Source organism: Citrus clementina, unplaced genomic scaffold (assembly GCF_000493195.1).
Source record: "Citrus clementina cultivar Clemenules unplaced genomic scaffold, Citrus_clementina_v1.0 scaffold_4, whole genome shotgun sequence".
Classification (NCBI taxonomy): domain Eukaryota; kingdom Viridiplantae; phylum Streptophyta; class Magnoliopsida; order Sapindales; family Rutaceae; genus Citrus; species Citrus x clementina.
Genome location: NW_006262274.1, coordinates 17256491 through 17272831, shown reverse-complemented (window position 1 = coordinate 17272831; position 16341 = coordinate 17256491). Strand labels below are relative to the sequence as shown.

The 16341-nt window shown below is 31.1% G+C and overlaps 1 protein-coding gene and 1 pseudogene across 1 annotated transcript; both read right to left on the bottom strand.

The window, feature by feature from the left end:
• The window catches only part of LOC112098851, a 15686-nt pseudogene extending 12959 nt beyond the window's left edge, over positions 1 to 2727 (bottom strand).
• A 5963-nt stretch (positions 2728 to 8690) lies between these two features.
• LOC18045233 (mechanosensitive ion channel protein 10) lies at positions 8691 to 13819 on the bottom strand. The gene is made up of 5 exons (XM_006437289.2): positions 12493 to 13819; positions 12232 to 12352; positions 11752 to 12045; positions 11453 to 11658; positions 8691 to 8982 (listed from the first exon to the last, which is right to left on the bottom strand). Exons 1-5 carry the CDS (start codon positions 13806 to 13808, stop codon positions 8706 to 8708), a joined length of 2214 nt encoding a protein of 737 aa, XP_006437352.1. The 5' UTR covers positions 13809 to 13819; the 3' UTR covers positions 8691 to 8705.
• Positions 13820 to 16341: the final 2522 nt, after the last annotated feature.

Genomic DNA, 16341 nt, shown 5'->3' with positions numbered 1-16341 from the left:
ACTACAAAATTCTAACATGTACTTTGCACCACCTTTCTTTTCACATTTGTTTCAATTAGCCACTTTTGCATTAACACTATTAAATAATTTTAATAAAATAATAATTTTATCCCAAATAAATTAAAAGACCAATTTATTTTATAAAACCTTTAAAAAATAAAAAAATATAATGATAAAAAAATCCCTAAATTTAATAAAAATAAATCCCAAAATTAGAATTTTTATTTTTAATATAAAATTATAATTATAAAAATAATTGCAAAATTTTGGGATTTAATAAAAATCCCCTAAATTATTAAAATTTTCGGATTTATTCTTTTAAGAAATAAATTTAGTTATTTTAATAAAATTTTACAAAATTATAATTTTTTAATAAATGAATTCATTTATTTTTATTCAAATTTTGTAAAATTATAATTTTTAATAAAAATAATTATTAAAATTTTGTAAAATCTAAATTTAGTAAAAATCAGTTGAGCACCTCAATTTGAGATTTATTTTTAATTAAATTTAGGGATATTTTTATGATTATAATTTTTAATTTTAAAAGTTTTTATTAATAATCTTTTAATTTATTTGGGTGTAAAATTATCATTTTATTAAAATTATTTAATAGTGTTAATGCAAAAGTGGCTAGTTGATACAAATGTGAAAAGAAAGGTGGTGCAAAGTATATGTTAGAATTTTGTAATGGTTAGATGAACATAAGGTAAAATAAAGGTGGTGCAATGATAATTGCCCTTTTTATTATAATTTCATTTAATTTTTGTAATTAAACTAAGTATAGAAAAGTTCACAAAAAATAACGTAAAGAGAAAAGCTCCCAATAATTATTGTAAACTTCCCTATAATTAATATTAAGAAAATTTTCTATAAAATTAAATGAAATTATAATTATAAAAAATTAACATATTGAATTTGAGATTTATTTATTTTATTAAATTTAGTGGTCTTCATGTAATTATAAAAATTCAAAATTTTGTAGAATAAAATAGTCTTTTAATTTATTTAGGGATAAAAATGTTATTTTTTAGTATTAAAGTGGTTTATTGATACAAACTTAAAAACAAAGGTGGTGCAAAGTACATATTAAAATTTTGAGGTGGTTAGGAGTACATGTGACAAAATAAAGGTGGTGTAGAGATAATTTTCCTAATAGTTATTAAAAGAATCGCAATATTAGAAATTACTTTCTGTAAATTAGTTATAGCTGAATAATTAAAAAAAAAAAAAGCTCTTGCACAAATTACATGAGAATTAGGAACTTACCACCCAGTTGCTAAAATCTGACCTTCTGATCCTTCCAGTTTCCACCACGTCCAATTTCTGCATTATTACGTCCACTTCTTTCTTTATAAAGAACCGCAAGAGGTCTTCCTCCTCTATATATCTGGACATTTAATTTTCAACATAGAACAACTGTGAGAGAAAATAGTTCCGGAAGTAAATTAAAAAACATATATATTAGATGGAAATTTTAAAAGTCAAGTATCCTCACTTGCTGCCAGGTTGGGCAACATTCCGGAAAATCCAATAAGCAGCAGCCTTTGCATCCCATTCGCTTTCAATATTCTTGTTGTAGTCACCATGAAGTTCATCATTCTCATAGTCATCAAGTTCATTTGAGACAATGGACAGCTTTGTACTGCTAATGTGATTTATTAACTTTTCCATGGTCCATGCAGAAATTTTCTTCATCTTTTTACGCTTTCCACTAACATGGTGAATCACCTCCTCTTTCTCCTTTTGATTTCCAGTTTCATTCTTCATACTCATGCCGCCTACTATTTCACTGAACTCTATGAGTGGTGGACCCGAACTAGTGGAAATAACATATTCATCAAATATGGCTTCTTGAATCTGGTCGAAGAATCTCTTTGATAATCTTGAAGCAACCAGTAACTGAAATGAGTAAGTCTTAACCATCCACAGAACAGTCCCAACAAGACAAGCAACGAGACCTCTTGTAATATAGTTTATAATCTTTTTAGTCACTTTTGATCTCTCCACTCCACGGTCGGCAAACAATAAACACCAAGACAACAGAACCAAAGCAAACCAGATAAAGGCCCTAACGCTCCTCCTCAACCCATCCAAGTAATACAGAACCATAAGCTTTAGCTTGAAGTTTCTTTTGATCAAGCAAGTCAAAGCAATCATCAATCATTTAGTCACCAATCGACCACAAAAGATTACCAATACCAACACACACCATTTCCACAATTTTAACTCCCATATCAAATGGTTTTCCAATTTGTTCACGGTTAAGCTACCAATTAACAACCCCATTACCCAAACAAATGCAATCAACTCAATCACCATCAAAATTTTCTTTATCTTACCACCCTTTCTATGTTCGTTTTCCTTCTGCTTCTTCTTCTTCTCATTGCGTCCTGGATTCACCAATCTCGGAGCATACCGAGCTCGAATTCATCAACTCTGTATTTCCTTCAACTAATTTGGCATCAATTAGCTCCCCAAATCTTGAGACCCTTTTTCTCCGAGTTAAAGACTGGCCTTGGCTGCAGCTACTAAAAGCTGGTTTCTGTGGCTGCAATCCTCTTCCTCTGTTATTTCAGTATTTATTGGATCAGACTGGGAGTGGGTCTCACTTATATCCTTGGAAACGGGAGCCTCTTCTGTGTCTGCAGCAATTTGGATCACGGTGTCGTTATGGTGACTGCCTCCTTTCTTCTCCACCAGGTTCAGGTCTTTTCCACCTTCCATTCCCACTTTGCTACTTCTGTTGAAAGGAAAATAGTCCGACTTGTTTTCTACTAATTCAGGTTCTGGGTTTCTCTCATGGAACAAACTTTTATAAGTAATATGATTGATTTGTTATTAAATATTTTTAACCGTTGTGTTTTCATTATATAATGGAATGACCATACCTTTAATGTAGTTAAATGACACAACACTACTGTGATACTAAGAACAGATAAGTAATGATATATTTTGAGAATAAGATTAAGACGTGTGTACATAGACTAAAATTAGGGGCTAGTTTAAGATTACTGTGATCGATGAAATAAGATATTTTTACTGTATAGATAAAATAAAATTTTAATAAAAAAAGATAGATTAGTATTTAATAAATTGTGTTATTAAGCTTGTTGTGAGCTTAAAAAGGTTTAGTAAATTTTATTAAAAAAATATTATTTTATTACATATTGACCAGAATACACATAAGTTGAAATTGTCTTATATTTATATATTAGGATTAATAACAAAGTAAAATATAATTATCTTTTTGTTAAAATATTAAAGTTAGAATAGGAATGTGATAATTTATTTAATAAATTATTTATTAAAACAAATTTTATCTACTTTTTAAAATTACTGTCAAAATTGAATAATCTTTGAAAAAATTTACCAACTCCTCAAATGGTTGCCAATCATTTTATTTCTGTTAAGTGGTGATTCTCATGAGATTCAAGTATTTCAAACTTTTTTACAAGAGTAGCATTACTCTAAATAACATGATAATTTTTAAGTTCTTGTTATAAGCGAATTCTATAATACTTATGATGCATTACAACTAATTGATGTATGCATGATATGTATAATTGAATTTAATATAACCACCACATATATAATAATTTTTTAAGATAAATAAACACATATTATAATGATGTTTACTTATTGTATGAATGGTATTTCTGATATATTCCAGATTTTTTCCGACCTTATCAATCGTGAAGAAAAAGGTAATCACCATGTTGGGACCCTGTAAAACAATTGACAAAATATATCCCTACTTAAATAATACAAAAAAAATCTGGGATATGGGTGACTTTATACAGAAAAATATGGGTGCTTCAATAATTCACAACCGGACCCAAGTGCCGGGCTGCCAGCTCTTGGAGCTTTTAGGCTACATATCCAAAACTAAAAAGAGAAAATCAGCCAGCAAAGTGGAATAAAGCTGTAAATCCAAGAATAAATAATTGGAGTCGTCATTGTAGGGGACGCTTTTTTTTTTTTAGGTTTATCTTACTCCTATTCTATGCATAACTTTAAAAAGGGAAAAAAACACATCTTATTTTTTAAAACTAAGTCATATATATTTAAAATTATCTAAGTGCGGATGTTATTGAGTGTAATAGACCATATGTCATGAATTTTTTGGCTAGCTACTTACGACCAATGAAATCATGACATGTGACGTGTCATGCATGCACTTATCATGACTCATAAATGTAAAATTCTAATTAGGTGTGTACTGTCCCATACTATAAAGACTGTATTGCTTTATCTATTAGTGTATTGAAATATGTGATTATTAGTATTTTAGTGCTATCCTAACTTTGTTAAAATAAAGATATCCTTATTAGAGAATTATTCAACATGAGTTATATATACGAAAAAGTTTCTATTAAGGGAATCTCATATTTTATAAAATTGAAGAAAAATTTTCTGTTAAGGGAATCCGTATTTGAGTTAACTTGAAGAAGTAGATTTATTCTATTTTAAATAGGGAGGTATTGTCATTGTTTTCATAATTTTTTAATTGATAAAACCTTCTTTTATAATTTCGATTATTGATCAAATCTCTCTTGTAGAGTCAACTTGAATTAGAGCATCATTTAATTTCACTATAAAGCGTTATCAAAATCTCATTGAGTTGTTTGGATTAAAATGAGATCAAATCACACTTTGGTTAGAGTATTACCTAATTTCATTGACTTAATCCCATAACAATATCTACTATTCATTTATCCTATCAATTTGCTTCCGCAACCCTGCTGCAGCCACTTAGGTTTGGCCAAGTGAACATGAACGCGTTAGTGACGTAGCAAATTAGAATATCCAAGCCCGTAGTCCTCCCTTCCGAGCCAGTCTCCTTTTACCTTCACTACACTACTATAGATACATAACTTCTTCTTCACTCCTACCTGAACTCCTTCTTCACTCCTATAGATATATCTAATTTCTTTCTCGAATGTGTAGGAAGTGATGCATCTTGTGGTTGAGCCAGGGCGTGGTCAAAGGGAAGGTTTGATTGTCAAGACTTGACATGCGACTCAATTGATGTCAATCATCTTGTCTTGAAAAACAAATGGTTTGTCTTTAACTAAAATAGGCACAGTCTCAATTACATCATTAGTCGTAACACACCTATTATGGTATCTCGTCTTTTGGCATTTCAAACGTTTCTTCTTCATCAAGAATAGGTAAACGTGTTGGCACATCTTCATTCATTGTCTTAGGGACATGCAATTTCTTGGATGTATTTACAACTACTTTGCCCAGACTCGGAGATATCCAATTACTTGAATGAATCTACTGTTGCTTTAAGTTTATCAATCACGGCATCAAATCGTTATTATAACGACTCAATTTTTTTAGCTAAAGAAATTGCATGGTTTAAAGTTTAGATAGTGTATGAAGGCATTTTACTTTTATTATGAAAAGTTAGCCCTTCAAAAATATCTTGTAATTATGTGCTCCTCAGGTTCATAATAATATTTACACCTATAAAATTGTTCAAACTCATAAGCATAATTAATTAGGAACTAATCTCATAGCTTGTCATAACAAACAACAATCAAGACAGATGAACATGGATCTCAAAATTTGCCTCATACAATTTCATGATTGAATTATGCATTATCCTAGCTGAAGTCAAGACTTTTGTAAGTGTTGCCACCAAACTCGAACGCTTTATTTCCAGTCTACGGGCAACACATTATACTTTTCTTCAGGAATGCACCTATTTATAAGCCATTGCTCATTCGTGTCCGACCAATCAAGAAATTTCTGAGGGTACCAGTATGCATGAACGAACGGCACATTGTAAATGGGGCATTAAGGACGGTAGTTTAACATTGGTTTTCAATTTCCTTGCAATGTGCATAATGTGAGTGGAATCCAAAATATACATGTGAATAGACTAGACATGCATCAACATCAATTGATCTCTGCCTGTAAGATTGCAAAAGAAGCTTGGGGTATTCTTGCAGACACACATGAAAGCGAAGTTGTGTTAAAACATTCTAAACTTGAGCAATGTACAACTGAATTTGAAAATCTTAGAATGTTTATATGAACATGGGGAAATTGTTTATTTTAATGCTGTACTTCTTAAGATTGCTTATGAATCTTATGCTCTTGGTAAACGAACTTTTGAGGAAGAATTTATTCAAAAGATTTTGAGATGGTTGCCTGACAGATTCATACCTCATTAAAAGGTGGTGTCAATTGAAGAATATAATGACATTAGCACTTTAACTCGAAGTTCAGTTATAGGCAGATTTCAGACTTTTGTGATAAATTTTCTAAAGAAGGACAAGAAAGAGAAAAGCATCGCTTTTTAAGCTGAAGTACCAGTCCAAGAGAGTGATTCAAAGGAGGCAATTGATGACATGGATGACATTGGCAAATCACTTGAATTGCTAACAAAGAAGTTTCACAAGATGGTGAAGAAAAAAGGAGGCTACAAATAGAAACAGTCATCAAGATCTTCATTTTCTTAAAAGAGTAAGTCTAAAATATTTATTTTAGTTTGTTTGATTTTAACCCAAAAAAGGAATTCAACGTAGGGAATGTGAAGGATATGGTCATACTCAGTCACAATACGTTAAAGACTCTCATGAACGAAAGAAGAAGAAAGTAATGCAAACATCTTGGAGTGACGATGATTCTGATGAGTGCATTGATAACGAAAATCTTATCGGAGGACTTATGTTGCTTGTAAAGAAATTTAGATCATTATATATATAGGTAACCTAATTACCACTCTAAATTAATTAGTTACTGTTCACGAGCACAAATAAACATACACTAGAAATAATAAGTTGCAGAAAGTAAAGCTTGCAAAGGATTTATGTGGTTCGTATAACATTTCTACGTCCACGTAGCAATACTCGGCCAGGGATTAGTCAGTACACTAAGTATAGAATGATTATAATCTATTGGACTTACACAACCTAAGATTCCCTCTTACTATTTGCTGTCGCCTTGTTGAATTAACTTAGACCATTTTGCTTAGTCAGCACCGCTTATTTCTTGTCTACAACTTTGATGTGAATCTCTTTATTGGTACAAACGTCCCATCGGGCCTCCCGAAGAGATAGATAATGAATAGATTGAAAGCCGAATAATACTGAAGTTGAACAAATATACGTATAATGCTTGAATAGCTCTCGGTTTGTGCTATCAATACAGAGCCCAAATATGGCTCAATTATAATATGCATTCACCGCCTCTTATGCAAGCAAATCCGAATCCGATTCTTAATCAAATAATAAAGCAACCAAAGCCACGAAATTTGAATTATAATCCAATTTATTCATCTCTCACGTAATGTCCTTAATTCAAATTGAACAAGGCTTGGTCAATTATCTTATGAAGCCTCCGAAGCCATGGACTTGCCTTCTCGTGTTCAAGTTGTCTTTTCTTGATTAACTTTGTCTATGCATGCTTCAATTTGACAAGAAATGATCTTGCTCCAAGTGCTCAATTCTTCTATTTGTAATAGAAGAACGAAAACTATTTCTAAGATAATTAAAATAAGATTACAATTGAATAATAACTCAGAACCCAATAATACAAGGATATAGAGTTTACAGGTCGAATGATATTGTTTTTCTTGTCTTTAAAAGCATGAGTACAGTGATATATATGTACATGTTGCGATGCTGTACAAGATAAAAATTAAGTGAAAGTGTAATTAACTATTTTGATTCGTGGCCGCTAATTGAGGAACTAGCCATTGAAGAGTCAATGAGAATCATGCTTGATTTCTTTTCATGAGTTTTCCATAGATTGAATCAATCGATCTGGTGCGAATCTTTTTACCAAAACTGTCAAATTGCCGTGTTTGATTCAGGTGCTGTTCTAGAAAAATGTCCATTGTTGATTAGTCCTAACAAAAGAATGCCAATTTAACTAAAGACTCAAAATCTTTAACAATCTCTCCCTTTAGCATCTTTATGGCAAAAATAACTTAAGTAGAGAAATTAAATATTCCTAAATCATTAAGTACTGTAGAGTGAAATAAAACCCATACACATGCAAATAACAACAAAGAATTAACCAAAACAAAACATCAATGTACGTTAGTTCAATAAATAATGACCAAAGGAAAAAGAAAGAAGGTTATTTGTTAAATCAATAAATGCATTGCACAATAAAAAATAAAGACAAAACATATGACTCCCCCTGTCGCTATGCGCAACAATGAAAATCATTACTCCCCCTAGAAATTAAAACATGACTCCCGAATAATTAGACCAATATTACTCTAACGGACCCAAAAATTATAAATACCGAACAATTTCGGTGACAAAATCATCGAAGTCAATCAATCGATTGGCAAGACAATCAGGTCGGGTACAAAAGAAATAATCTAAAAGAGAATTATAAAAGAGGGGTTTTTAATAATCAAAAGTTTATTGAATTTTTTAGATTAGAACGAAATTTAATCATATTTTGATTAGAGCGTAATTTAGTAGTATTGACTTAGTCCAGTTCTAAAATGATATTTAGTATACATTAATCCTAACAATTCGCTTCTGCTACACCGTTAAGTCATAACCATTTCTTGCTCTATTAAAAAATTGGCAAAGTCTACCATAAAATTATAAAAAATTCTCAATATCTCACAACTTTGCTAGAATTATCCAAACTCAAATAATTGCACTGGTCGAGAGATCATCATTCTCATCAAAGGCTAAGCATAAATTAAACACGAAGTGAGACGATCAGCTTTCCGGTGGCGGAGCAGCTGAAGAAGTTGCCGATCCGACGTAGCTGACCTGAACTTCTTGAGGGACAACATGGTAAATTCTTATAGCAACTTGTTCAAATATTCTCTTTAGCTCTAACACTAGTTCAGATCTCCTGTTAATTTTTTCCTCGTAATTCTCAAAGATTATGATGTGAGTGACGTAAAGACCCATTATCATCTTCTCATCCTTAATTTGCTTCACCACCACACTGTGGTTTGGACTCCAATGCCGAGGCTTGCTCTCTAAGTAGCTGCCATAAATTATTAAAGCAAGAAAATAATTAGTAACGACCAACTTCATGCCGTATATTAAATAACCATACATCAATGCTATTGTAGTTGTTGTTACCAAGGAGAGAGATTTGTGTATTTTTCACATTTGAAGGATGTATTGGTCACAATTTGCAAGTGTCTGGAGTAAACTACATTTATGCCAAATTGCAGAGGTATTTACAATTAATATAAAAAATGAAGAAGAAATAATAATAGGGGTTCCTCTATGATTCTGTAATTTTTTTAGAGAATTAATAATGTTTTTAATTGTGCACCATTGAATTTAATCAATGGTACACAATATTTGTAGTAAAAAATAAAAAAAATAAAAATAATAGTAAACGGTTAACAAACGTGTAAGGGTGGAGAATTTTGTAAAATAACTATGACCACCCTTAGAGTTTGAAATAATTTCACTTAAATATCATATTTTATTTGAAATGTGATAATCTTTTTAAATAAATCTTTCAAAATCTATTACCATTAAGTATAAAATATAATGAAAGATTATTTAACACAAATCAAATAAATAAGTTGCAATTGCAAAATTTATATATGATATAACACTAATAAATAACACAACTAAGTACATATACTTAAGTAAATGTCATTGTCACATCAATAAACTCATTGTTAAGATTGCTTGTAATATAAAAATTACTTGATCACACGTGTTTTAATAAAATTTAATATCGTATATTAAAATACTCATTATTTTATATAATATTAAGGGTCATTGTATAATTGATCGCGAAATATGTATTATTTTTAACACCCATTTAACGTACTTATTCTCTGAACTTTATATTTATCTTACAATTAATATCCTTACATGGTAGGAATTTTAAGTTTTATAAGCCTATATATTTTCATTTTATTTTCAAATATCATTTTGTTAATTTCATAAAAGTTAAATCTAATATATATTCCTAATAAGCTTTAGTTTATGAATCGTGAAAGATTATTTTAGTGATACCCTTTGATTGTAATTATAAAATTTTATGTTATTAAGAGTCATTACTTTTGTTATGATAGTTAATAGTAACAATAAATAAAATATTACCTCCAATAATATTTACGTGGGAAAAAAAGTGAAAGAAAATCATTTATATTTTTAAATTTTTATTGACATGGTAGGAAATTAGATGATCCTTATAAAATTTAACTTTCACAAGCTTGTTTTCATTTTATTTTCAAATGTCACTTTGTTAATTTCATAAAAGTCACTTTGTTAATTTCATAAAAGTTAAATCTAACACATATTCCTAATTAACTTTAGTTTATGAATCATGAAAGATTATTTTATTGTTATTCTTTGATAATAATTATAAAATTTTTATGTTACGAAGAATCAGTACTTTTATTATGATAATTAATAGTGACAATAAATAAAATATTACATCAAATAATATTTAATGGACAAAATGAGGAAAAAAAAATCATTGTATGTTTTTATGTTTCCATTATAAAGATATGGTTTGGGATACTTTAACTTAAAATTTTGACACAATATTTGAGCCATTAATATCTCATAATCTAATGGTTGATATTAAAAGTCAAAGCAACATTTCATAATGTTATATCCTCCACCATTGAATTGCATGAAATAAATAGTTTAATTTTTTTAAAAAAAATTAAATCAAAATATTTCTCACTCTATAGTTATATAGACATATATATTTTTCAATAATAATTGGTGAATAAAATATTTCTCATTTGTTGTGAATCATATAGTATTATTAATAAAACACATATAAAATAGTTTATTGCAATGTCTTCTATTATCATTATTGTTTAGGTATTAATGGTTTGTAATTAAATTCATACAATACAAATTATTATAAGATATTGTGTTAAATAACCTACTTGATATTATATTTTATACTTAATGGTAATTGATTTTGGAAGATTTATTTAAAAAATATTATCATATTACAAATTTAAAGGAGGGCTGAAAAGTAATTTTAAATAAAATATATTATTTAAGTGAAATTGTTTCAAACTCTAAGGGTGGTCACAATTATTTTATAAAAATTCTCCACCCACTTGAACGGTTAACAAACTATTTATTATTATTTTTAAATTATTTTTTTAGTACAAATATTGTATATCATTGATTAAATCTAATGGTTCACAATTAATATGTTACAGCATCACAGAGGAACCCTAATAAGAGAGAGGTTTACCTGAATGAATTACGCGGATGTATATTTTTAGTAACCACCATAATTAATTATTAATTTCTTTTGGTGGACGATTGGTTATTTTCTTTAAAAAAAAATAATCATGGTGGACTACTAAAAATCCATATTTGTGATATAACAATGGACCAGAACTCCTTTCAAACCCCTTATAACCAATCAAAAAATAAAGAAGAAAACGAAAAAAGAATGGAAAAGATTCTATCAATGCATGACGTGTAGTTTTTGTTTTAAAGAGTTGACTTACTTCTTTATTTGAGATTTCAGATGTCCAATCTTCTCCAACGGTGTGAACACATCTATGGCAAACTCCACCGCATCCCTCATATCCACTGTGCTTCTATAAAAATTGCTGATGGGTTTGTTTGCTAGAACTGAATTTGGATAAAATATTTTCTCGTTGTCATACCTCAAAAACGTGGTTGTCAAAATGTGCATCTCCTCAACCACCATCTGTATAATTGATGTAAAATATGTCAAGCAAATTAACTCAATATTATAAAATTGAATACACGTATTTTAGGAAAGCGACCGAGTAATTATTACCTGCACTCCATCAATGACGCATCGATCACCAACATCAAATGGGTGTGTCACAAATAAAAATATGATGGCTTCAAATACATTCTTGGCAGTGTTACCAAACAAGAACACTGCAAGTACAACTTGGGACAAAATAACTAGAAGTGCTTTAGTGGTTAATAAACCCACTATAAGCAGCCACACAATAATGATCAGAACAATCACAATCCCCCTAAAAAGCCTGTTCAACTCTTGCATGGCTTCTTTGGAATTATTTAAGTAATGTGCCAGAGATTTTCTTTGCTTGTAAACATTTACCTGCAAACACCAAGTGCATCATAAGAATGGTTTGATGGCACTCACGTACCTTGAACGCCAACTACCTATAAGGTCTTGGTTCGAGTTTTGGGAGCTTAAAAAGCACCTACGGCTACTTTATCCCTAGACCCATCAGATTTTTTTACTTCGAAAATGGTCATGGGCACAATTTACAACAGAACTTACCACCCACTTGGTAACATCTGATCTCTTGACCCTCCCAGTTTCTGCCTCTCCCAACCTCTGCATTATTTCGTCCACCTCTTCCTTTATAAAGAATCGCAAGAGATCACACTCGTCCATATATCTGGTCATTTGCCAACGTACAGAAACAATAGGCATTGTGAGTCTGAGACCATAATTCTGGAAGTGGAAAATTGAACAAAATGTGGATGGAAATTTAAAAGTTAGATAGTATGGTAGAAAGATTCATAAAAGTATCCTCACTTGCTGCCAGGTTGGGCAACATTCCGGAAAATCTGATAAGCAGCAGCCTTTGCTTCCCATTCGCTTTCAATTTTCTTGTTGTAGTCACCATCAATTTCATCATTCTCACAGTCATCAAGTTCATTTGAGACAATGGACAGCTTTGTACTGTTAATGTGATTTATTAACTTTTCCATGGTCCATGCAGAAATTTTCTTCATCTTTTTACGCTTTCCACTAATATGATAAATCACCTCCTCTTTCTCCTCTTGATTTTCAGTTCCATTCTTCATACTCATGCTGCCTACTCTTTCACTGTGCTCTATCAGTGGTGAACCCGAACAAATGGAAATAACATATTCATCAAAAATGGCTTCTTGAATCTGATCGAAGAATCTCTTTGATAATCTTGAAGCAACTAGTAACTTGAATGAGAAAGTCTTAACCATCCATAGAACGGCCCCGACAAGACAAGCAACAAGCCCTCTAGTAATATAATTTACAATCTTTTTTGTTTCTTTTGATCTCTCCACTCCACGCTCAAACAACAAACACCAAGCCAAGAGAACCAAAGCAAACCAAATAAAGGCCCTAACACTCCTCCTCAACCCATCCAAGTAATACAGAACCATAAGCTTTAGCTTGAAATTTTTTTCAATCAAGCAAATCAAAGCAATCATCAACAATTTAGTCACCAATCGACCACAAAAGATCACCAATACCAAAACACACCATTTCCACAACTTTAACTGCCATAAGAAATGGTTTTTCAACTTGCTAACAATTAAGCTACCAATTAACAACCCCATTACGCACCCAAATGCAATCAACTCAATCAATAAAAATAATTTCTTTAACTTATTACCCTTTTTATGCTTCTTGTTTATCTTCACCTGCTTGTACACCTCCTCATATTCGTCTTCCTGTTCTGGACTCGCCATTAGCGGAGTACGTGGTGTTAATTTCATCAACTCTGTATTCCCTTCAACCAATATTTCAGCATCATCTTGTTCATCATGTGACTCCGCAAATCTGAAGACGGATTTTCTCCGAGTTAAAGACTGGCCTGATGGGGTGTCTGCAGGCTTATTATCTGGAGAAGCAGAGCCTGCAAATACTGGAAGCTGGTTTCTGCAGCTACTGAGATCCTGATCATTAATATCAATCTCTGCTACTTCAATATTTAAGGAACCAAGCTCCAAATTCTTTGAAGAAGATTGGGAGCCACTTATTTCCTTGGTTACGTGATACTCTTCGGGGTCTGGAATCTGAATCACGGCGTCCTTTGAATTGGCTCTTTTCTTCTCCACCAGGACCAGGCCTTTTCCACCTTCCATTACTGTTTAAAATAAAATGTTCTGAGAAGCTTTGACTCTCGGTGGTTGTGGCTCACAGTTTTCTAATCTGTGAAACAAACATACGTAGGTTAGAGAGATTAATGTTTACTTTTGTGTGGTTTCAAACTTTCAATGACGATGAAGAGTAACCAGATTTGATTTGAGATTTTTGTCAAACAACACTTCTCTGTTTTCCTTTGCAAACAGTTTATTAACATTGATCAGTTCTTCCAGGCAGCATTGACGTTGACTTTGTCGCGTGGTTACATATTATTTCATTATTAAATAATTATTTGATTTAGAGCTCTGCATTTGCTCTCCAGTCTTTCGTATTTAAAATTTGTAGGTCTAGGCCACGAGCTTAGCCGGGCAACCAACCTATGCCCTTACTTAAAGGGACTGGTGTCTCAAACCCTGTGCTAGACTCATTTTTCCTTTGAATTACATAATTGAAGAGGCTTAGACAATTCTCTCATAAATTTGAGTAGAATTTAGATATTTCTTCAATTTTATTAGTACCAAGGAATGAAGGAAACTAATCGTTTACGTTGAGATTTGAGAGATTATAAAAAGAACAGCTCGACCTGCAACCCGATCCATGTGCCCGTAAAGTCAGAATGACAATTTTTGGTAGTTTAGGAATTTTATAATAATTAAGGAAGCCATCATACAATCAATATAAGTTGTCACTTTTCAAAAGCACAGTCATACACGCTCATATTCGGGGGTCACAACTTACAAAATGCCGATAATAAATTATTTATTATTATTCTTTTTGCAAAGCCGATAAGTTTTTTTAATACAAAGAATGGGCTGATAGACTTTACCCGACCAAGTTGTCGAGGAGTAATCTTATCTGACTTCTTTAAATTATCTTATCCACCTATATTTTTTTATTTATTTTCTTAGCTTTTAAAATTATTCTCTCTTCCCCACCCACCCCCTCTAACATAACATAAACAATAAGTTCATCAACCACCACACTGCTTAATTTCTTCACCATTAATTCATTCTCTCCACATTTTCAATACTGGATTTTATTAAATGTGTATGAATAAGTGGTGGTTTTTATTATTATTAATGTTATTGATTGTGCTTTATATGATAATCTAAGATTTTATTTAATTTTAATTTAGAATTTGATTCAAAATTAATATTTGATTCAAATTTTGAACCAATTTATAAGAGAGAGAGTGTGTCATGCACCACTTGATTCAAAGCAACAGCCAACTGTTTGCTTCATTATTTCAACTACATGAGTCAGTGGCCATATATATATTTGAAGGAATTGAAAGCAGCTCTTATTTTGTGCAACCATTTTTGAAGTGAGGCAAAGAAGAAAAATGGAATAGAAAAAGAGAAGAGAAAAGAGAAGACACCAAAAATAAATAAATAAAATAAAAGAGGAAAGTCGAGAGTAAGGAAAAAGAGAAAAAGAAAGGAGAAAGAAGAAAAATGGAATAGAAAAAGAGAAGAGAAAAGAGAAGACACCAAAAATAAATAAATAAAATAAAAGAGGAAAGTCGAGAGTAAGGAAAAAGAGAAAAAGAAAGGAGAAAAAGGAAAACAAGAGTGAAAAGTGGAATTGAGGGAAATATTATGGGAAATATAACTGGATAGTTAGATTTACATTAAGTGAGTCAGTGGTTAATAGATTTATCGAATTTAAGTGGATATGATTTAACTTACATTATACGTATAAATTTTTATATCAGTTCGAACAATTAATTTTTGGATTCTGTATTTTAGGAGGAACTCAAGAATCCAAGAACCCACAAGAGCCCCAATGATTCCCATAGTGAAACAGAATCTATGAGTGGATATTATTATTACTATTATGTATTCCGTGAAGCATTTATATTTGATAATATGATTTGATATCATGTTATGATTACATGTACGCATATTATATGTTTGATTGAGTTATAAGATGTGATTGCTAGTCACCATATATGTACCCTTCCCCATAGATTGAGGGTTAGGTTAGTCCACTCATGCGAGATAGTTTAATTACACCGAGTATTGAGAGGCTTTGCCACGCTCTACTCACGTAATGATGATCCTGACGAGTATTGAGAGTTATTTTCCCATAGGTACTATTTGGTGCAGTTTTGTCATGTATGTATGTATAAATTCCATGTTTGCTAGTGTGTGATATTCAGTGTGGAGTTATGTCACGTGATTATATATAAGCACTAGTTCACTACTTTATTATTATTATTATTATTATTATTATTATTATATAATTACATCCACTCACTAAGCCCCAAACTCACTATTTTCCTATTTACCCCTTTTCTCTTAAGATTCCGCAAGATTTCATGCAGATCGGTTCTATACAATTAAGGTTGGGCCAAGAGACGCATTGCTTAATGTCTTGCATTTTGAGCACGTTTCTATTGCTTATGTTTTTATATATATATAATTTTAGTGTGAGTATGTATAATGAAACATGAATTGTGCAAGTTTTGAATGTATATTTTCGGATGAGACACAGAAGTTGTTATGTGCTTATATCACAGACCATTTTTAT

Coding starts and splice junctions, on each gene's coding strand:
- LOC18045233 (XM_006437289.2), bottom strand. CDS start 13,808: ATGGAAGGTGGAAAAGGCCTGGTCCTGGTGGAGAAGAAAAGAGCCAAT. Junction 12,353..12,492: donor GTTGCCCAACCTGGCAGCAA/GTGAGGATACTT, acceptor GCAAATGACCAG/ATATATGGACGAGTGTGATC. Junction 12,046..12,231: donor CAGATGTTACCAAGTGGGTG/GTAAGTTCTGTT, acceptor TGGTGTTTGCAG/GTAAATGTTTACAAGCAAAG.